Below are 24,266 nucleotides of genomic sequence, written 5' to 3' on the forward strand. Positions count from 1 at the left end.
GCACTAGCGATTTGTAGTGGGTTCCAGGCCTAAGGTGGCACCCTGGCTAGATTTGAACAGTGGACTCGACGGCTGTCAGCTAATGATGCTAACCACTATGTGTTATAGGATAATAATTGGTGGAAGAGTAGATTTTTTTTTTTTTTTAAATGTGTTAAGCTAATAAACTGCAAAAACACATGGAAAGGCAATGCTAAATCAACCAGCAGCATCTGCAATTAAACTGATCTGCAGAGCAAAGCCAGTCAACCAATTAAGACAGTATGCATCCAGATCTGTAGTACTGACGTATGCACGGGCTGAACAAATTTACTATCTCCCCGAGTCCCCGATACTAGAAGGAAAGCTTCATTTTCAAGTTTCAGTTTTGTAACTTGGAAGCAGAGGCAGCACAGGCAGCTAATCTCCAGGCTCCAATAGTTTTTGCATTTTATTCAGGTAGTATTGGCGAGTGGTTTCTCTGGTAGTGAGGGCACTAGTAGGGCTGCCTATTCTAGGTCTGCCATTGATGGTCCCAAGTGGTGGCAGAACTCGCACTCCCACTTCCATATTGCTCATCGGTATTTGTAGCTAATAAAATGCCCTATTCAACAGTAGCATAACTACAATTCATGGGGCTCCCCAGTAAAACTTTATTGGGGTTTATTGGGGCTGGCCTTGGGGCCCACCTCGACGGTCAAAATCAACTGTGGCCCAGCATTAGAGTTGGGCCGAACCTCCGATTTTAGGTTCGCGAAACTTCGCGAAAGGTTCGGTTCGAAGTTTGCGAACCGCAATAGACTTCAATGGGGATGCGAACTTTGAAAAAAAAAATAATTATGCTGGCCACAAAAGTGATGGAAAAGATGTTTCAAGGGGTCTAACACCTGGAGGGGGGCATGGCGGAGTGGGATACACGCCAAAAGTCCCCGGGAAAAATCTGGATTTGACGCAAAGCAGCGTTTTAAGGGCAGAAATCACATTGAATGCTAAATGACAGGCCTAAAGTGCTTTAAAACATCTTGCATGTGTATACATCAATCAGGTAGTGTAATTAAGGTACTGCTTCACACTGACACACCAAACTCACCGTGTAACGCACCGCAAACAGCTGTTTGTGTAGTGACGGCCGTGCTGGACTGGTGCGCACCATGGCGAGAGTGCAGGTTTTGGTGGCTTTACAGCTCATATGGTCGCCTGGCTGATGTAGCTGAATGACAGAACAGTGACTGTCCAGCTGATCAAATTTGGTCTGACCACAATGAAGCAACGACCTTATAATCTTGTGTGCCCCCCGAGACACTCATCTAGGCGCCGGTCATTGCTTCATTGTGATACGCAAGCCCCTTCACCACGGCAAGGTAATGATCACGAAGAGGAATGGGCACATGTACATGCCTTTTCTTTTGTTGTTGCAGCTGCCCGCAGTGCAGCCAGAAAAATTAGGCAGGCATGTACACGCACCAGAAAAATTATTACAGCGGCCGCTGCTAGCAGCGGCCTAAAAAATTCAGCAATCCGCCTGGAGTCCCGGACCCTGTTGGTGGTGGCGGAGAAGGTAGTCAAGCGGCCTGCAGGCAGACATGCTGTGTGGAGGGACTGGGAGCGACTTAGTCTTCTTGGGGCAGCCCAGGCAGCAAGTCACACGGCGTGCAGGCAGAGATGCTGTGTGTGCGGGGACTGACTTAGTCTTGGGGCGAGCAGCAGCCCTCCGGGATCCATGCCTCATTCATTTTGATAAAGGTGAGGTACTTAACACTTTTGTGACTTAGGCGACTTCTCTTCTCAGTGACAATGCCTCCAGCTGCGCTGAAGGTCCTTTCTGACAGGACGCTTGCGGCAGGGCAGGAGAGAAGTTGGATGGCAAATTGGGACAGCTCTGGCCACAGGTCAAGCCTGCGCACCCAGTAGTTCAAGGGTTCCTCATCGCTGTTCACAGCAGTGTCTACATTCACACTTAAGGCCAGGTAGTCGGCTACCTGCCGTTCCAGACGTTGGTGGAGGGTGGATCCGGAAGGGCTACGGCGAGGCGTTGGACTAAAGAACGTCCGCATGTCCGACATCACCATGAGATCGCTGGAGCGTCCTGTCTTTGACTGCGTGGACACGGGAGGAGGATTAGTGGCAGTGGTACCTTGCTGGCGTTGTGCTGTCACATCACCCTTAAAGGCATTGTAAAGCATAGTTGACAGCTGGTTCTGCATGTGCTGCATCCTTTCCACCTTCCGGTGAGTTGGTAACAGGTCCGCCACTTTGTGCCTGTACCGAGGGTCTAGTAGTGTGGCCACCCAGTACAGCTCATTCCCCTTGAGGTTTTTTATACGGGGGTCCCTCAACAGGCAGGACAGCATAAAAGACGACATCTGCACAAAGTCGGATCCAGTACCCTCCATCTCCTCTTGCTCTTCCTCAGTGACGTCACGTAAGTCAACCTCCTCCCCCAGCCGCGAACAATACCACGGGAAGGTTGAGCAGCACAAGCCCCCTGCGACGCCTGCTGCGGGTGTTCTCCTGCCGCCGTCCCCTCCTCCTCCTCCTCCTCACCCCCAAAGAAACACCTTTCTCATCATCCTCTGAGTCTGACTCGTCTTCTGCACACGACTTCTCTTCTTCCTCCTCCTCCCCCCTCTGTGCTGCCGCAGGTGTTGAGGAAACAGCTGGGTCTGATGAAAATTGGTCCCATGCCTGTTCCTGCCGTAACGGTTCCTGGTCACGCTCATTCGCAGCTTCATCCACCACTCTACGCACAGCACGCTCCAAGAAGTAAGCGTAGGGAATTAAGTCGCTGATGGTGCCCTCACTGCGGCTCACCAGGTTGGTCACCTCCTCAAACGGCCGCATGAGCCTGCATGCATTTTCCATCAGTGTCCAGTTGTCGGGCCAGAACATCCCCATCTTCCCAGACTGTTTCATTCTACTGTAGTTGTAGAGGTAGTGGGTGACGGCTTTCTTCTGTTCTAGCAGGCGGGAGAACATGAGCAGGGTCGAATTCCAGCGAGTCGGGCTATCGCAAATGAGGCGTCTCACCGGCATGTTGTTTTTCCGCTGAATTTCCGCAAAGCGTGCCATGGCTGTGTAAGACCGCCTCAAATGCCCACAGACCTTCCTGGCCTGCTTCAGGACATCCGCTAAGCCAGGGTACTTTGCCACAAATCTTTGAACAACTAGATTCATGACATGTGCCATGCAGGGTATGTGTGTCAGCTTCCCCATATGCAAAGCGGCAAGCAGATTGCTGCCATTGTCGCACATCACGTTGCCTATCTCCAGGTGGTGCGGGGTCAGCCACTCATCCACCTGTTTCTTAAGAGCAGCCAGGAGAGCTGCTCCAGTGTGACTCTCCGCTTTGAGACAAGACATGTCTAAGATGGTGTGACACCGTCGTACCTAGAATGCAGCATAGGCCCTGCGGAGCTGGGGCTGTGTAGCTGGAGAGGAGAACTGCCACTCAGCCAAGGAGGAGGAGGACAGCGAAGAGCATGTAGCAGGAGGAGAGGAGGTGGCAGGAGGCCTGCCTGCAAGCCGTGGAGGTGTCACAATTTGGTCCGCTGCGCCCTGCTTGCCATCGTTCACCACCAGGTTGACCCAATGGGCTGTGTACGTAATGTAGCGGCCCTGCCCGTGCTTGGCAGACCAGGCATCCGTGGTCAGGTGTACCCTTGACCCAACGCTTTTCGCAAGAGATGACACCACTTGCCTCTCAACTTCACGGTGCAGTTGGGGTATGGCCTTTCTCGAAAAATAAGTGCGGCCTGGCATCTTCCACTGCGGTGTTCCAATGGCCACAAATTTACGGAAGGCCTCAGAGTCCACCAGCCGGTATGGTAACAGCTGGCGAGCTAACAGTTCCGCCACGCCAGCTGTCAGACGCCGGGCAAGGGGGTGACTGGCCGAAATTGGCTTCTTCCGCTCAAACATTTCCTTCACGGACACCTGACTGCTGCTGTGGGCAGAGGAGCAGGAAGCGCTCAAGGGCAGAGGCGGAGTGGAGGAGGGTGCCTGTGAAGGTGGAAGGGAGAAAGCGGCAGAAGCAGATGATGCACCTGAAGGAGGAAGAGGAGAAGGAGGGTGACTTTTCTTTTGTGTGCTGCTGCTGCTTTTGCTCAGGTGGCCATCCCATTGCTGTTTGTGCCTTTTCTCCAGGTGCCTTCATAAGGCACTTGTCCCTACGTGAGTGTTGGCCTTTCCACGGCTCAATTTTTGTTGGCAGAGCGAACAGATGGCTTTGCTCCGATCTGAGGCACACACATTAAAAAATTTCCACACCGCTGAGCCACCCTGGGATGTGGGCACTATGGGGACCTCAGCAGCTGATGCTGAAGGGCAAGTTGGCTGGCTGTACATAGGTGGCGATACATGGTGCCGGACACTGCCACCAGCTGTTTCTGACGAAGAGCTGCCCCAGCTTCTTTCAGCAACTTCTCTCCTCCTACTACTCTCTGACTCCCCCTCTGAACTGTCCCCCTCTTCATCTCCTCTATTGGGAACATACAGAGGATCCCTATCATCGTCATCATCATAATCATCCTGCCCAGCTTCGCTTGCCTCAGACAAATCCAAACATGCACCATCAGTAGGTCCTTCATCCTCCTTACACGTTACATCCATAGTGTTGCCGTGTAACTCAGACATATGAGCTGGTGAAAATTCATCTGGCTGTAACAACAATGGCTGTGCATCAGTGATTTCAACACTAAATAATTCTTGCGAAGTGTCAAATGCAGCGGAAGTGGTGCTAGTAGTAGCGCTGGTGGCTAAGCAAGATGAGGTGTTCTGTGTCGCTAAATACTCAACCACGTCCTGACAATCTTGGGACGTGATGGGACGTGCCTTCTTCCGAGCACTGTACTGTGGGCCAGGTCCACACGAAATTATATTTACACGACGTCGCGCAGACCTGCCGGGTGGCCTTCCTCTGGCTCTGGCACTACCTCTTTCTCTACCTGTTTTGTCCATATCGGGTATGCACGGAGTGGTATATCACACTGCGTGCACTCACGTAGGTAAAGGGGTTCACTTAACTGCACAGGTATGCGCACTGATGCGGTTGGTTCACTGAACAGAACAGGTATACAGTGGCGGGTTCACAGAACAGGTATGCAGTGGCGGGTTCACAGAACAGGTATGCAGTGGCAGGTTCACTGAACAGAACAGGTATGCAGTGGCGGGTTCACTGAACAGTACAGGTATACAGTGGCGGGTTCACTGAACAGTACAGGTATACAGTGGCGGGTTCACTGAACACAACAGGTATGCAGTGGCGGGTTCACTGAACACAACAGGTATGCAGTGGCGGGTTCACTGAACACAACAGGTATACAGTGGCGGGTTCACTGAACAGAACAGGTATGCAGTGGCGGGTTCACTGAACAGAACAGGTATGCAGTGGCGGGTTCACTGAACAGAACAGGTATGCAGTGATGGGTTCACTGAACAGTACAGGTATACAGTGGCGGGTTCACTGAACACAACAGGTATGCAGTGGCGGGTTCACTGAACACAACAGGTATACAGTGGCGGGTTCACTGAACAGAACAGGTATGCAGTGGCGGGTTCACTGAACAGGTATGCAGTGGTGGGTTCACAGAACAGGTATGCAGTGGCGGGTTCACTGAACAGGTATGCAGTGGCGGGTTCACTGAACAGGTATGCAGTGGTGGGTTCACTGAACAGTACAGGTATACAGTGGCGGGTTCACAGAACAGGTATGCAGTGGCGGGTTCACTGAACACAACAGGTATACAGTGGCGGGTTCACTGAACAGAACAGGTATGCAGTGGCGGGTTCACTGAACAGAACAGGTATGCAGTGGCGGGTTCACTGAACAGAACAGGTATGCAGTGATGGGTTCACTGAACAGTACAGGTATACAGTGGCGGGTTCACTGAACACAACAGGTATGCAGTGGCGGGTTCACTGAACACAACAGGTATACAGTGGCGGGTTCACTGAACAGAACAGGTATGCAGTGGCGGGTTCACTGAACAGGTATGCAGTGGTGGGTTCACAGAACAGGTATGCAGTGGCGGGTTCACTGAACAGGTATGCAGTGGCGGGTTCACTGAACAGGTATGCAGTGGTGGGTTCACTGAACAGTACAGGTATACAGTGGCGGGTTCACAGAACAGGTATGCAGTGGCAGGTTCACTGAACACAACAGGTATGCAGTGGTGGGTTCACTAAACAGGTATACAGTGGCGGGTCCACTGAACAGAACAGGTATGCAGTGGCGGGTTCACTGAACACAACAGGTATGCAGTGGCGGGTTCACTGAACACAACAGGTATACAGTGGCGGGTTCACTGAACAGAACAGGTATGCAGTGGCGGGTTCACTGAACAGGTATGCAGTGGTGGGTTCACAGAACAGGTATGCAGTGGTGGGTTCACAGAACAGTACAGGTATACAGTGGCAGGTTCACTGAACAGAACAGGTATGCAGTGGCGGGTTCACTGAACAGAACAGGTATGCAGTGGCGGGTTCACTGAACAGTACAGGTATACAGTGGCGGGTTCACTGAACACAACAGGTATGCAGTGGCGGGTTCACTGAACACAACAGGTATGCAGTGGCGGGTTCACTGAACACAACAGGTATGCAGTGGCGGGTTCACTGAACAGGTATGCAGTGGTGGGTTCACAGAACAGGTATGCAGTGGTGGGTTCACAGCACAGGTATGCAGTGGCAGGTTCACAGAACAGGTATGCAGTGATGGGTTCACAGCACAGGTATGCAGTGGCAGGTTCACTGAACAGGTATGCAGTGGTGGGTTCACAGAACAGGTATGCAGTGGTGGGTTCACAGCACAGGTATGCAGTGGCAGGTTCACAGAACAGGTATGCAGTGATGGGTTCACAGCACAGGTATGCAGTGGCAGGTTCACTGAACAGGTATGCAGTGGTGGGTTCACAGAACAGGTATGCAGTGGTGGGTTCACAGCACAGGTATGCAGTGGCAGGTTCACTGAACAGGTATGCAGTGATGGGTTCACAGTACAGGTATGCAGTGGTGGGTTCACAGAACAGGTATGCAGTGGTGGGTTCACTGAACAGGTATGCAGTGGTGGGTTCACAGCACAGGTATGCAGTGGTGGGTTCACAGAACAGGTATGCAGCCAGCCAGGAACAAGTTAAGCCTAACTAAGCCTAACTAATCTTTCCCTGAGAGACAGTCTGCAGCAGCTCGCCCTACTCTCACTAACGCAGGAAGCACACGAGTGACCGTAATGGCCACCGCTGCCTGCCTTATATAAGGGGGGGTGGGGCTCCAGGGGCTAGTGTAGCCTAATTGGCTACACTGTGCCAGCTGACTGTGATGTAGAGGGTCAAAGTTGACCCTCAAGGTGCCGAACTTCCGCAAAGGTTCGCCAGCGGGACGCGAACGCGAACCACCGAAGTTCGCGTGGAACCGTTCGCCGGCGAACCGTTTGGCCCATCTCTACCCAGCATGATCTTCACATCCATAACAAGAAGTGTAGCAATAAAAACCCCTCATCTGAGGTACACTCCCGGTGGAAGGGAAGGTTAATAGCAGAGGCGTATGTAGGGAAAACCGCGCCTTTGGCAAAAACTGAAATCCACCCCAGGAAAGGGAGTGCACCAGCCAAATATTTAGTCTCCGTTGAATTGGTTGTGTCCAAGTTGAGGTGTAGCATAGCCTGCAAGAATGGCGTATCACAATAGGTCAACCTACACATCCTCCAGGCAGCAGAATGTCCCCCAGATAAAAACAAATCTATATAGAAAACCACCAGGGATCCTATGGCACAGTGCTCCCAGTAAGTAGCGCCCATGGCACATGCCATACCCGCACCCCTGTAGATACGCTTCTGGTTAGTAGTTGGGGCCCGCCACAGCTCTGGGACCCTCCGTGATAGCAGAAACTGCACCCCTCTAGTTACGCCCTTGCTAGTCAACTATATGCAAATTAGTCATATGTAGGGAACATTGCAGTAATGCTGCCATTTTTCACTAACATATCCATCCCTAGATGCACTAAATATTTTGGCAACGCAATTTTTTTTTTTGTGTGTAGAATTTAATAGTAAAATTTTTCTTTAAATACTGTGTGTCTTTCTGTTTCTCAGACATGCCATGGAGCAGAGTAAAAATTCATCCCATGATTATTTAGTTACATTCTCTGAATAAATGGTTAGTTTGTAGGGTACATTGCAGGGACCAGAAATTATGGTACAATTTGGCCACAGAATACAAGTGACAATGGGGTAATGCACTAGCCACCAGTAATAAGCACGACCTGCAGTATATTATTATGAGCTTTACTATGGTAATATGCATTACACAGATAGCACAATGCTCATGCTACTCATGTATCGCGGCTCGTGCTTATTGCATAATGTGTGGTACACAGCTGGTGGTAGTAGTAATGGTAATATTGCCATGTGTTGCCAACATGCGGCATTACCACCAGTGGTCAGTGTATCAACCCTCATATTGCTGATTGGACTGTATAGTACTTTTGATGAAGATCTAAACTACAACAGTTAAAAAAAAAATTAAAATCCATCAAAATGACAATTCCGTAAAGTAGACACTGAGTATCCATTCATGGGAGGTGGCGGTAGGGGGAAGGTGAAGAGATGCCCCAAATCCATTGCTCTCTGCCTAGGCTTAGAAAAAAAACTAAGTTTTACTCACCCTGGGACTTCATCCAGCCCCTAGAAGTGTGTAAGTGTCATGGAACAGCCGTGAGAAACACAGGCGAATTGGAAGGATCCGCGCAGTCCAATTCCTGATCGCTCGCTGGCTACATTTGTGCAGCCATTGCAGTAATCAGAAACAGACATGGTTTTTCTTTTTTTAATAAAGACAGTTCTTTCCCTCCTTCCCCCCCAAAAGGCAGGAGCCTGCTGCAGCTGTCCCCGGCGTCAAGCTGTGCTGATGGTCCATCCATCAGATGGAGCTGATAAGCAGCATGACAGATCCAATTTAGTTGGGAAAAGTCAGACACTCTGGCAACAATCCCAGCAGGGGAGCTGACATAGCTTGCTGCCCCAAGCTTTAAAAGAGCCTTCACTTAGAAATGACCTGCTGTAAATCCAAGAGGTATATCATATTCCATAAACTGCTATATGTGTCATTTTCTGTATTGCCAGGCTGGCAGACCCTCCAAACTAACAGAGCATGATGGGCCCTGTCTGGCGCTGGTTCTGAGAAAGTTTCAGAACATTCTGAGGTAAAGACTGCCAGTTAGGCAGTTCGAAAGTGCCCTGATGATACCACAGGGGTCCCACCCCTAATGTTTGGTATCAGGCTGCTGGGTAAATCGAGACAAGGGATGGTTGGAAATGCCAATTTCCAATTCTGCGGTAAATCCACATTCCGCCATTGCCAATTACCGATTCCACTTTCCACCACCAATTTCCGCATTCCAATGCGGAATTTCCACCGGAAATCCACCCGACTTTAACATCGATTTTCTCAAAAACTATAAGGTCTTTTTGAAAACTTTTTTGCATCTTGTTCAGAAGATTCTGTTTAATAACCCCTGCAATTTGGTGTTTCTAGGACTTACGGGGGCTTTGCTATTAACCGCTAAAGTCGGCGGATTTTTACTGTAATGTAAAATGCAGAAAATAGCCAGATGCAGATTTTCTGCATTTTACATTACAGTAAAAATCCGCCAACTTTATTGGTTAATAGCAAAGCCCCCTTAAGTCCTAGAAACACCAAATTTGCAGGGTTTATTAAACTGAATCTTGTGAACAAGATGCAAAAAAAGTTTTCAAAAAGACCTTATAGTTTGAGAAAATCGATGTTAAAGTCGGGTGGAATTTCCACGATTTCCGGCGGAAATCCGCCTACCGCACTTGCATTACCGATTTCCGCATTCCGATGCGGAAATGCAATTTCCGATCGGAATTTCGGAAATTGCATTTCCGCGGAATCCGAATGAGCATCCCTAATCGAGACAGACCTGAAAATGTTAGTAAATCTGCCCTGACCTGTACGGTTCTGTGAGATAGAGCCCAAATCTGGTTAGATATGATTTCTGGACCCCAGGACAAGGGGAGGACTCATCTCATAGTCTAAGGGGGTGTGTGGCTCCCGCCCTCACTCCCTCCTACTGGATCAGGGGCATTAGAATGGCAGAGGAGCCAAACTCAGTGTCCTCCACCTTAAAAACACCATCTTGATCATATCTGTGCCAGCTTGAGGATATGCTGGCATCCACCTGGTCTGAACTTTGAACTGAAACAAAAGGAACTCTACAAGTTTTTCCCACAACAGGACATCTTTCCACAAATCCTAAGTATTTTCTCCCTTTTTAATTTCATACTGGCTATTAATGTTTCCATAATTGTTGATTTTAATAATTTTCTGTATATATTAATTATTTATATTGCACGTAAATAAAGACTTTATCAAAGTCGTTTACTGTTCCGCTACACCTGCTATACAGCCATACACAGAAACTGAACTCAGGTCTCTGAGGAGTCGCTACTATTGTTGATATCTAGACAGAATACAGCGTGTTTTAATCGTTTTATTTGCAGGATCAGTCAGTCAGTAGGGACCACTGGCCCATACCAGTGGTGGTGGCAGATATACCCTGAAATAGTGTGTAAGTTGTAATTACCATACCTCACATGCTCCCTTCTAGTCGGGCTGCTGCCCAAATTCCGTCCATTTCCGTGCACCGATTGCGACCACAGTTTGCATAGTCTGTGTGCTGAAACAGATTGGAAGGCAAATTGCGTTCCGACCACTAGGGCTCCTGTGACAATAAGGTTCCAATGCCATGGTTCTGCTGTCAGCCAGGGCTTCAATTCTGGCTGAACTGTGCAATTGCGGAGTACTCCCAGCACCAGAAGGGGGAGAGGACAAGAGACTCACGGCGCACATGCGCAGAAGATCTTGACCTGGCCACAGGTGGTGATCTACTGGAGGGGAGACCAGGAGCCCTGGGTGACAGTGGAACCATGGCGGAGGACCTTACACACTTCTAAGGGCTGGATGAAGCCCGAGGTGAGTATTTTTTTTTTTTTTTTTTACTGCTCAGACGTATACTTTAGGTAGAGATTTAAAAAAAAAAAAAAAAAAAAAAAAACCCACACACACAGTGAAATGATTACAGTGGTAACAATGATAGCTTTATTTGGCATGATTGTTTTTATATTAAAACAGACTCAAGCATACTTTAAACATTTAATGAAACAACAGCACTAAACACCAGTCAGTAAATGACCGTTCCCAAGGAGATCTCCAATAGCACCAGTCAGGGAAGGGCAGAACGCCAGGAGATCTCCAATAGCACCAGTCAGGGAAGGGCAGAACGCCAGGAGATCTCCAATAGCACCAGTCAGGGAAGGGCAGAACGCCAGGAGAGCACCAGTCAGGGAAGGGCAGAACGCCAGGAGAGCACCAGTCAGGGAAGGGCAGAACGCCAGGAGATCTCCAATAGCACCAGTCAGGGAAGGGCAGAACGCCAGGAGAGCACCAGTCAGGGAAGGGCAGAACGCCAGGAGAGCACCAGTCAGGGAAGGGCAGAACGCCAGGAGAGCACCAGTCAGGGAAGGGCAGAACGCCAGGAGAGCACCAGTCAGGGAAGGGCAGAACGCCAGGAGAGCACCAGTCAGGGAAGGGCAGAACGCCAGGAGAGCTCCAGTCAGGGAAGGGCAGAACGCCAGGAGAGCTCCAGTCAGGGAAGGGCAGAACGCCAGGAGAGCACCAGTCAGGGAAGGGCAGAACGCCAGGAGAGCTCCAATAGCACCAGTCAGGGAAGGGCAGAACGCCAGGACGATTTCCAATAGCACCAGTCAGGGAATGGCAGTTCCCCAGGAGATCTCAAGTAGACATTTCATAAATTGTGAGGATCATGAAATTTGACTACACAGCAAATTGTTCCACAGAAGACAGAATTCTCATAGGCTGAATTAGAACTTTGCAAGGGGTCAACAACTCAGAAGTTGTCAAATAACCAACAGCTAAATCAATCAAGCCACTTTTTTTTTATCAGCAACTCTGAAACAGTTTAGTCCCCCAGCTGAATTCTGGGTCAGCTGCATATTCTGGGTCTTCTGAAACATTTAATGTCCAGGCACATTTTTGCAATCACCACTATTTAAAAACACAATACCCATGTTTATAGAAGGACCAATCTACCAAAAAAAAAAAAAAAAAAAGAATTAAATAGGACAGAATTTTGGACCAGTCCATCTCCTCATAGGGGATTCTCAGGGTGGTTTTTGTTTTGTTTATCTTTTGTTTTTTTAAAAGCATTTCCGGAAAGGCAGTTTAACTGCCAAAATAGATATCACCCAGCCTCCCTACTCCACTATTTTGTCAGTTAGAATTAGCAACTGCTGTTCAGAAAATACTTTTGAAAACAAAGAAAACCCCGAGAATCCCCAGGAGGAGATAGACTAGTCCAAAGCCTGTCGGTACTGTCAGGTTTTAACTGCGTTTACTTTTTTCACTGGAGTGGTCCTTTAAATAGGACGGGACTTAAACCTTCAGGGAGGAGAGGGTGGGACACAACTGTACTTGGGTTCAGCTGACATCGATTACTCTGCTAGGATGAGAGGGTGGGACATGCCTATACTCGGGTGGAGCTAGCACCAATTACTCTGCTAGAATGAGAAGGTGGGACCTGGCTATACTCAGGTGGAGCTAGCACCGATTACTCTGCTAGGATGAGAAGGTGGGACATGGCTATACTCAGGTGGACCTGGCACTGATTAGCTCATACATGTGGGGCAGGTTAATGCCCTGTGAATCCTGCCAGAGAGTGTTCATACATGGGCAGCAGGTTACCTGCTCATCAGCATCTGCTAGTTAAGATTTCCTCATCTTTAGTCTGTACATCCAGAGGGCAGATTCATTATAAAATGTATAAAGTCACTGTTTAATGACCTTCAACTTTGCTTATTCTAAACACAATCCCTTACAAAAACTTCACTACATTTATAGAGGCTTGAAAATAGGGCATATTCGGTGGTAAACTCAATGATATTCATTTCTTTGTATCTCAGTGTCTAAAACTGATTGGCTATGATTGGCAGGTCAGTCCGATAAATGCTTCGATGTTAAATGCAGGTGCTGTTCTCGATGGTGGCTGGATCCAGGTACGGATAGGGTAAGGGAAGTCCTGCGTTCCTTTCCCGGATGGATTTGGAGATTTCTGCCAGTTCATCTTGGAATTCCTTAATGAATCTCTGTGGGTCATACTCTACAAAATGCATATCGGGATACTCTCCTAAATGTAACTGGAATGAGATAACCTCATTAAAATCTCAAATGCAAAAGGAGATTTACTCACCAGGTTAGAGAAGCGTGAAAAACCTAAATATTTCAGTGCCAAACTTCCAAGCCAGTGGCACACTAGGCAGAATCACTAGCATTGCGGAAACCGCAAGCCCCAATAATAAAAATAAAAGGGCGTTTCCCAGTGTGCATTTATCAAAATTCACAACTTGTTGTAGAATTCTCAAAAACGCATGTAAAATAACATACATCAATGGAGACAAAGGACTGCGTTTACATTTTTTTTTTGATCATGATACTGCATTTTTCTCCATTGATAAAGGAAAAATATTGAAAAATGCATATTAAGTAGCCATGTGCCCATATATATCAGAATTAGGTAGCCAGTGCTGACTGGGGAGGGCTGGGCGCTTCTGCCTGCAATGCTGGGCAGCCTTTGATTATGCAGGGCCTGAGGCAAGCGTAATATGAAGGGCCTAGAGCCTGAGTATACTTGCCCCCAGTATAGGTAGCCAGCTATAGGTGCCCCAGGTCTATAGGTGTCCCCAGTAGCCTGGAAGGAGAAACAGCCCCCCCCCCTCACCTGGGGTTCCCCCTTTCACACTACCCCCTCCAAAATGTAGCGCAGCGGTGAACTACTTACCTCTTCTCATCTAGCTCTGCATGCCACTGTTCTGGTCTTCTCTGTTGTCTAATCCCTCTCTCACAGAAAGTACAGTGAGAGTGGGATTGGACAATGCAGAAGACGACCAGACCAGCGGCACACAGAGCTCTGGCACTTGGAACCAGGAAGTGCTAAATTATGGAGGGGGGGCGCCACGTGAAGGGGTGGAGGGGGGGGGGGGAGAAAGAGGCTGCCCCCCCCTCCCCTCTGTGCCCACTGCTGCCACGCCTTCCTGCGCTGTGCCGCTCCATGTTCCTGGCCCGAAGGGGGAACTAACGTCACGTGACATCGATATGTAATTAAAAGGCCTACCAGGCTTTTTACGAGCTCCCAGTGGCCCAGTCCAGCCCTGCAAGTTATAGTCCTACATGTTATATATGGTGGACAAGAGGATTTGGCTGAGTTTTTAACCTCCCTGGCGGTATTATTCCCGCGGCCGGGATTTTAATTTATTTTTTTTTAGCATGCAGCTAGCCTAGCGCTAGCTACATGCTTCCCCCCTCCCTGCGGCGTCCCCCCGTACGCACCGATCACCGCTGGCTCGTATACCCATCCGGAAATCCCGTTCAGAACGGGATTTCCATGAGGGCTTCCCCCGTGGCGACGGGCGCAATGACGTCGACGTCAGAGGGAGTCCCGATCTACCCCTCAGCGCTGCCTGGCACTGATTGGCCAGGCAGCGCACGGGTCTCTGGGGAGGGGGGCACCCACTGACACGGCGGGTAGCGGCGAATCGGCGATAGTTAGTAACACGCAGCTAGCAATGTGCTAGCTGCGTGTATATAAATAAAATAAAAATAAATTATGTAACTCGGCCCAGTGGGGCCTGAGAAATCCTCCTGCGCGGCTTACCCAGTGTCCAGCACGGAGTTACCGCTAAGGAGGTTAAACACCCAAAACTTTACAAGGATATAGCAATATGGGGGAAAGTCCAGGAAACCAAAAATATAATTGAAAGCAATATTCAAGTCAAAAAAGGATTTTAAACTTACCTGGGGCTTCTTACAGCCCCCTGGAGTCGTCCTGTACTCATAACGTTGTTCTGATCCCCTACGGCCACAAATATAAAGTTGAAAGGAATATTTAAGTCATAAAACAGGATTTTAAACTTACCCTGAATGATTTTAACGCACCCTGATCGCGCATGTTAAGAGCACTCCCAGCAGTGGCACGATCAGTTTGCGTGCTGCACAGTGGGATGTATGTGGAGTAGCAGGAGGATACCATGGTGTTGATCAGTAAGGCTACTTTCACATTAGGATGTTGCGGTTTGATGCAACGTTAAAAGTTGCACCGCAAACTAACAACGCAACACGGCCAAAAAGTTGCACTGCAGCGTTACGAACACATACAGCATATACAGTAGAAAATACAGGTAATGAAGAGTATGTCGGCCCACTGCAATAAGCCCCATTTTTCAGGTCTTAAAATATTCCTTTAGGGCCCTTTCACAGTGCGACGTTAAAGTCGCACGTTAAAACACGTAACGCAGAATAACTCACAGAAATGAAAAATCAATGGCCTGTTCACAGTGCAGACGTTGCGTTGGTGTCTAACACTGCACGTTAAATGAAAGTGCTGCATGCTGCGAGTTATACACGTTTTTAGCTGCGTTAGACTGTTTGCACATGCTCAGTAAGACTTGCCGAATACTCTTCATTACCTATATTTTCTACTATATATGCTGTATGCGTAGGTAATGCTGAGGTGCGACTTTTTGGCCGTGTTGCGTTGTTAGTTTGCGGTGCGACTTTAACGTTGCATCAAACCGCAACGTCCTAATGTGAAAGTAGCTTTACTGATCAACAACTACAAATATTCACAAAAGTTCATAACTGGTCGGTAGAATATATCCATCCACCAACAATGATGCAGTACATGAGGCCCACCAAGGGCTTAAAGCACTTCAAGCCTCATGTACCACATCATTGTTGGTAGATGGATATATTGTTCCCACCATTCATGACTTTGTGATATTTTTTTTGTGCTTGTTGACCATAAAGAATAAGGCAAATGTATAGGTTTGGTTTCCTGGACTTCACCTCTATATAGTCATATGATATCCTTGTAAAGTTTTTGAGTGTACCATTGGTAAAGTGGAAACACCCTGAAGAATATGTTTCATCAATCCTCCCAACATTTTTAAATACTGGGTTTTAAACACCAGCATTCATACCTTATTTTGTCTGGTCTCTTTACTCATTAACCACGCAAGGGCCACGTTTAAGACTGAAGTGTTCATATCTGGAAGGGCCTGCACGATGGTCCACTTTACAATGGATCCTTTAGCTGTAGGTGGAGGATTCTGCATGGTTGAGGGAGCATTGGGTATCCAAGCATAGAAGTCAAACTGTAGCAAGCACACAAACACATGAAATTGTAGAACATACATACAGTTAGAACATGGATCTGTAGGCTATTAACAGGCAGTGACATGGTGGCAGAGGGTTATAGAAGAAAATGGGCCAGTTGAACATCTTCACCCAGATTTCGTCCAATAATGGTCATTAGGAAGGTCCACTCATTTACCCCATTCCCAAAAAGAACAGGAGCAGAAGGCCAAACTGTGCTAGCATGTTTGGTGAATCCCAGTCTGATTAGCTTTAACCATTTCCAATCCCATGTCGGACTATGTCCAACATTGGCCTTTTGCAGCATAGGTCTGACCAGGTATGGGCTTCCGAGTAGCTACGAGTCCGTAGCTTCTCAGGTTTGAAATGTTAATGATGCACAGGTGATGGAGGGTTAACTTATCCATAAGTCCACAGGATCCTCTGCATGGCCGCGTTTAACGACTCACTACCGCTCTTCCTCTTTCCAGCTTGAAGGTGGAAGAGCGGTAGCGAGGCATGGAATGCGGCCAACACTTTGCATATGACACGAAACCCATAAGTCTGCAGGATCCTCCGCATAAGATAACCCTCTGTTACCTGTGGTAACAGCTGATTAATCAGGGCATCACCAGCCTTTTGAATCCCAAGTAGCTACGGACTCCTAGCTACTCGGAAGCCCATCCCTGGGTCTGACATAGGAAAATTGGCTGTCGCTGGAAGGCGCTGTTGTCACCTGTCGGATTAAATCTGGCACAGAGTCAGCCTCTTTGGATCAAAGTATCGGACTATATCAAACACTTTGATCGCTGCTGGCCTCCTGATCCACCATGACATTTAATTACATGGGTTCCTTTGCTGCTAGGGGCACTATTGCCAGATCTATTCCGGCATGGCATCACCCTACATGGATACAAGTGACACACTTTGATCGCTTCCAGGAACTGCACTGTGCAGTTCAATTACCCTGGTGCACGTGCAATGGGGTGGAGCTACAGCACAGGCTGGCCCCACCTCCTGCTGCTGATACCAGGTTGCTTCGCTCTAGACGCAGTGTTCCCCAACCCTGTCCTCAAGGCCCACCAACAGTGCATGTATTGTGAAAATCCACAGAGGCAGTTAATCATCTCTGCTGAGACATTAATTACCTCACCTGTGAATGTGGTTTCCTGCAAAACATGTATTGTTGGCGGGCCTTGAGGACAGGGTTGGGGGAACTCTGCTCTGGAGTAAGGAAGTAGAAACCCTCCAAGATCACCTCCCCCTCACCCCCCCCCCCCCCCCAACAGGAGGGGAAAATGGGGGTTAGAAGATTGGTTATGAAAGGGTTACACAAGTTAAAAAAATGTGAACACTAACAGGTATTGTACCTGCGCTAATGACTGCACACAAATAAGTACCATATTTTCTGGACTTTAAACGCTCCTGACCATCAGATGCACCTAGGTTTAGAGGGCACTTTTGGGGGAGAAAAAGTGAGTCTTATAGTCCTAAACTATACAGTACTTGTTTATATGGTGGAGAGCCGTAGTATGACTACCCGTACGTAGTTCAATATCAATCCAAAACACCTTAGTGCTCAAGGTTAGAGTGATGCAACAATCCCTCATCTCTCACCACAGTAACACCTTAAGGCTGGTTTCACAGTGGGACGTTAAAGTCCCACGTTACAGCAGCCAGTAACGCAGCCTTACTCACAGCACTGTAAAATCAATGTGCTGTTCATAGTGCACACGTTGCGCTAGGGTATAACGCTGCACGTTAAATGAAAGTGAAGCAGGAGATTTGGGCGCATGAGACAGGTGGACAAAAAGGGCGCCCCATTCACTCCCATTATAAATATCGTTTAATGGGCGCCGAACAGGGAAAAAAGGGCGCCGGAGATTATTAATGTTTTACAAACGGCGCCAGGAGATTTTTAATGTTTTATAACTGTGCTTGTGATGATTTACGTTTAGAAAATGAGCCCGTGACGAATAACGTTTATAAAAATACTAAACATATTTATCCTATTTAATTAAAACATTATTTAACATTTTAACCCTTACTGTTTAAAAACATTATTCACAAAATAAAGCGATCACTACGTAACGTAAATTGCAATATATTTTTTACAAATACTATTTGTAAAACATTTCTAAAACAGTATTATCCACCCAAAAAAAAATATTTAAATTTTTTTATTTAAATGTTTCATTTATTAATGTTTGTAAAACATTATTATTCATAGGGGGTCTTAGGTTTAGGCACCAAACCCCCAGGGGGGTCTTAGGTTTAGGCACCACCAGGGGGGTCTTAGGTTTAGGCACCACCAGGGGGGTCTAGGGGATAGGTACAGGGAGGGCTTTGGGGTGGTTAGTTTTAGGCACCACCAGGGGGGGTCTAAGGTTTAGGCACCACCAGGGGGGTCTAAGGTTTAGGCACCACCAGGGGGGGGGTCTAAGGTTTAGGCACCACCAGGGGGGGGGTCTAAGGTTTAGGCACCACCAGGGGGGGTCTAAGGTTTAGGCACCACCAGGGGGGGGTCTAAGGTTTAGGCACCACCAGGGGGGGGTCTAAGGTTTAGGCACCACCAGGGGGGGGGTCTAAGGTTTAGGCACCACCAGGGGGGGGTCTAAGGTTTAGGCACCACCAGGGGGGGGTCTAAGGTTTAGGCACCACCAGGGGGGGGGGGGTCTAAGGTTTAGGCAACACCAGTGGGGGGTCTAAGGTTTAGGCACCACCAGGGGGGGGGGTCTAAGGTTTAGGCACCACCAGGGGGGGGGGGGTCTAAGGTTTAGGCACCACCAGGGGGGGGGTCTAAGGTTTAGGCACCACCAGGGGGGGTCTAAGGTTTAGGCACCACCAGGGGGGGGGTCTAAGGTTTAGGCACCACCAGGGGGGGGTCTAAGGTTTAGGCACCACCAGGGGGGGTCTAAGGTTTAGGCACCACCAGGGGGGGTCTAAGGTTTAGGCACCACCAGGGGGGGGGGTCTAAGGTTTAGGCACCACCAGGGGGGGGGGTCTAAGGTTTAGGCACCACCAGGGGGGGGTCTAAGGTTTAGGCACCACCAGGGGGGGGTCTAAGGTTTAGGCACCACCAGGGGGGGGTCTAAGGTTTAGGCACCACCAGGGGGGGGGGTCTAAGGTTTAGGCACCACCAGGGGGGGTCTAAGGTTTAGGCACCACCAGGGGGGGGGGGGGGGTCTAAGGTTTAGGCACCACCAGGGGGGGTCTAAGGTTTAGGCACCACCGGGGGGGTCTTGGGGTTAGGGATAGGTACAAGGAGGGTTCTGTGTGAGAGTAGGGTTAGGTATAGTTTTAGTACAATTTTAATAATACTAATCAACAGATATTATGAATTGTACTTATATTAATATCATTGTTATAAACAATATTTTCACATATTATAATAAACGATAAATCAACATTATTCATAACAATATATAATTATAATGTTTAAACAAATAATACTGTTTTTTTAATAAATGTAATTTTAAGTTTCAGTTTAGAAACAGGGAAGATTAACGTTTAAGAGTTGCCGATTTCATACACATTATTTAATGATTTATAAATTCTTAAAACACTATTTGTAAACGAAATTCTACACAATATTTTTATAAACAATAATACTGCTTATCGTTTACACCACGCGCCCTTTTTTCCGGACGCCCTTTTTTGTTGTACGCAAATGAAAGTGCAGCATGCTGTACGTTATACCCCTATAGAGCTGCATTGTTTGCACATGCTCAGTGACTAGCCACATGGCTAATTAATATTCACTGCACTGTGGTGACTCATGGTGGGACTGTAGTGTTGTCCGGATCATGAACGAATCGTTCATTTGATCCGGATTTTTTTTTGTGAGTCGAATCATCCAGATCACCACAATGAAAGATTCAGTTCACAGTGGATGTCTGTCTGGAAGAAACAGGAACATACAGAATGTACAGTGCAGGGAAAGTCCTGTCCTGCTAGTCATTTCACCCAGTCTGCTTCCCTAGTAAAATGATTCAGATGATTAGGTTCAAAGATCCGGATCTTTTCAATGATCTGATTCGAATGATCCGAATCCTTAAAAAGATCCGGACTTCCTATCACTAACCTGGAGCGGCTGCTTTGAGAGCTGCATAACGCGGCTCAATCTGACGTCCAACTTCAACACCACCACGCGTTGCGTTAGGGGCACGTTGTGCGACCATAACGTCCCCTAAAACGCAACGTCTTGGTGGGAAAGAAGGCTAAAACAAAATGGATAGTAGAGAAGTACATCATAATGCAGATGTATGATACAAATATACACTCATGCTCAGAACTACACGTGGAATATAGGAGGTGAACAAAAATAATCACTAGGGTATAGGGGTGGTCCCCACTATTTCCTTGCTCACCATATGTATTCTTTGATATCAAGCCTCTCCAATGCTGTTGCTCCCTTTATAATCTCTACAAACATCAAATACGATGTACAAATGTATAAAACCAGCATTTTAAATTGGCAAGACGCTAAAACCAGTACATAAAGGATTACTTATTACTAGCATAAAACAGTAAATCACTGTGTCCTGTAGATAGATCCCGCCTTGCATCAGCTCACTTCCTCATTCACATCAAGAGAGTCTCCCCAAGCTCCACCCTAACAGTTTTGTCAGGGATCTGACTCATCAGGGGACTAAATTCTGAGTTTTCTGGATACCATAAAGGGACCAACAGCATTAGTGAGGCTTGATAGAAGAATACTTCCAGTGAGCAGGGAAATAGAGAGGGACCACCCGTATACCCTGGTGATGGATCTATCAACATCCTATTCTCCATGCGTAGTTCTGAGCACATGCGAAGGGGGTGCAATTTCTGCTGTACTTGCTCAAAAAAGTCAGACTTACCATTAAATACTGGTCATTAATGGGTGTAATAAAGTAGGTTTAAAATGCCCATTTCCTTATAATTTATAGTTTTATACGACTGACCATTATTTTAATTCATGTAACTGTATCCTAGTTTTGGAATATATTCAAGGATGGTCTGAGTCACTTGCCTGACCATTGTTTACAGCTGCATGCTGCGCAGAACACGTGAAGATCACCATCGTCAAGTACTTGATTAAGGAGGTCCGCTTTTCAAAGGCACATGGTATTCCTATAAAAGGAAGTAGAACATCCATTATTGGCAAAAGGCCCTGTACTGTTAATGTAGAAACAGGGGTAGAGCTATGCTAAAAACTTAAAACTAATTTTGTTTTATAAAACTATATCAGCCAAAGTGTATAATTACATTTTATAAGCTCTCAAGAATTGTTATTGTTTTTACATTTAAACATTGAAGCGCGAGCAATACAAATCACTACAAGTAATCTGTATTTGGATAGGAGATCTATGAAGCATAGCAGGTAAGTTGCATAAATCACAGATGGCTTGGCATTCTTTCCAGCAGATAAGAGTCTTAATGATCAAAAGGTGGACTTAAGCTTCCACTGACCAGAAAGTACAGAAAGGTTGAGAAATGTATTATGGGCAATATGCAATTATTGCAATATAAACAAAGGTGGAAGAAAAATAAAATAAAAACATACATACTAATGAAGATTCTTTAACCTTTAATTCTTTAAAGTGCTCTATAAACACCTCATAGTGCCCTGTGCCGTTAGAACGCACACCAGGATACCTGAACTGCAGAAGCCCAAACCTCTGAAGGAAATAAGAAGGTTTACAAAGAAGAAAATCCCAAAATATTGGAAAACTAGAAGGACATCAAACTGTTGTGGGCACAGCTGCTTTACCCCCCTCCAACAAGAAATAGCAGTTTAGGCACTACTGCCAGCTTGTAAGGACCAGCAGATCCACTTAGGGCCAGATTTCTGCAAAGTCCACAAAGGCCCAGGCCTTGGGCAGCTGCAGATCGATGAGGCACCTGGACAGGATATAGGGGTTGCATCATATGAAAAGGAAGGCTGCAACTGAAGCAATACATGAAAAAGGGAAGCTGATGCCCAATGGGGCTGTACATGGAAGGAAATAAAACGGCTGTGTCATACCTGACTTATACTTCTCCATGAAACATTCCATAAAGATGTCGCCCACCCAGGCCTGTAGTTCATCATCTCTGAGGACCATGACATCATCCTTATAATAGTAATCGACTATGTTAGACACATACCTAAACTGACAAAAGTTTGAGATGAAGCGGCAAGAATGCAGTTTTGAACAATGCACTGCTAACAAATTTTTTGTAACAATTTTTTATTGAAGAAAGGTTGTCAAAGACAACAATTTAAATTTTTTTATACAAACTGTCCCTTAGTAAGGCTGTAAAAGATTAAAAAAATAAATAAAATAAAATATTTTTTTATATACACACACACACACACACACACACACAAACTGCTGCCCATAATTATTCATACCTGTGGGAAACTGACTAAAGTTCATTTTATTCAACCAGAAAGTAATTTAACAGGAAATGGCATAGGTGTCTTGCAAAAGATAAGACAATGTACAAGAGGGATTATTGGGAGGGGGGGGGAATAAATTCTGGTGTAAGGCCTGACAGGTTGTCCACCAGCTGATCAGCCCCTATGTCCCAATCTACCACCACCTCCTTCACTCTACGGGGCGCGTCCTCGCTTGAACGGGAGGTGACGAAGTAACATCTGCCTGACTTCGGTTGCACCCAGGCCTTGTAGGTGCAAGATATAGGAGCTGGTCGTAGAGCTGGTAAAAGCAACCCCCCAGGATCCCACAGATCAAAAAAGTCCAAGTGAACAATCATGGTACAGAAGGGCTAGGCTGAAATCAAGGTCGGGCAATCCACAGGTCATGGCAGGCAGCAAACAGGCAGAATCCAGTAACAAGCAATAGGTCAGTCCAGGCAGCGAACAGGCAAAGGGTCAAAGTCCAGAAAAGCAATACACTAACATGGGCAAAGTCAGAGCGCACTCAGCAAGCTTAAATATATCAGGCATCCAATCAGTGGCCGGCCACATGCTCACAACAATACACAGCCCATAGGAGATTCCCTGCTTAAGTGTCAGCTGATAAGAAGATCAGCTGACACATCAAAACAGTTTCCATAGTCAGCTGACCATAACACACCAGACCCCAAGCGTGTCAGCTGACTGAATAGCCAGCTGACACTATCTCTGCCACGGCTGGAGGGAGTATTGCGTCCGAAGAGGACGCTGCACCCGCCCACCAGTGACATCACGTGCACGCCGACTCAGCATGCACGACATCATGTGCGGGCAGCTGCCAAGACCCAGAAGCGTGGTGATCATCGTGGGTGCGATTGGAGGGTGAGCTTATTACATCTGAGCTGAACACTTGTCATTTCATGAACTTCTAGCAGATTATTTTCATAAACCACAAATTTGTGGAGTGGTTTTTGACTCCATAGATAAAATTAGGTTCTTTCCATTTGGATGTGAGATTTAGCTATCATACAAATAAATAGAGTTAAAACGGTGTTCTGGATATTTGGTGCTATAGTTCTGATTACCTAAAAGAAAAACTAGGTGATCTTTGTTCATTATTTTTTTCTGGAACAGGTTAGAAAGAAGAATGGCTGAAAGCAGTGGACAAGTCCACCACATGTGAGAAAAAGATAATTCTACTTTATGCTTCAGAAACTGCAGTGCACATGACGGATCTTTTATTTAAAAATGACAGAGGTAGTGTAGGCTCTATGTAAAATTTTGTAATTAGTTTAATTATAGTGTAATAGTTACTTCCCTTTGTTGGTGTATTAAAAGCAGTAGTGTGTTGTACCATTTTAACCATCATAAAAAGCAAGGAGTTTTGAATCAGGATGATACCATTTATTGGCTAATAGCCAAAAAATGTATCATCCCAATTCAAAATGTCTTGCTTTTCATGTATTACAACAATGAGACGTTTTGGCTGGAGAGATGCTGGTAGATAGAGCCCGTTCCCAAGAGAACTATGGGTTTGAATTAAAAGGGTTACTTGGGGAGTTAAATATTGGAAAAAAAAAAAAAAAGGGAAATTACCGTATTTTTCAGACTATTAGACACTCCGGACTATAAGACCCACATAGGTTTAGAGGGAAGATATACTAAACCTGGTGCATCCATGG

The 24,266-nt window shown here is 46.9% G+C and overlaps 1 protein-coding gene across 1 annotated transcript in view; it reads right to left on the reverse strand.

Moving 5' to 3' along the window:
• Positions 1-13,027: 13,027 nt before the first annotated feature.
• Positions 13,028-24,266, reverse strand: part of LOC137544797 (hydroperoxide isomerase ALOXE3-like) — a 49,715-nt gene continuing 38,476 nt past the window's right edge. The window contains exons 12-15 of the mRNA XM_068265886.1: positions 22,210-22,331; positions 21,214-21,314; positions 16,046-16,219; positions 13,028-13,207 (exon numbers count right to left, since the gene is read on the reverse strand). Of these exons, the coding sequence (XP_068121987.1) occupies positions 13,028-13,207; positions 16,046-16,219; positions 21,214-21,314; positions 22,210-22,331 (577 nt within the window). The remainder of the gene's footprint in view (positions 13,208-16,045; positions 16,220-21,213; positions 21,315-22,209; positions 22,332-24,266) is intronic.

This window comes from Hyperolius riggenbachi, chromosome 2, assembly GCF_040937935.1.
Source record: "Hyperolius riggenbachi isolate aHypRig1 chromosome 2, aHypRig1.pri, whole genome shotgun sequence".
Lineage (NCBI taxonomy): Eukaryota > Metazoa > Chordata > Amphibia > Anura > Hyperoliidae > Hyperolius > Hyperolius riggenbachi.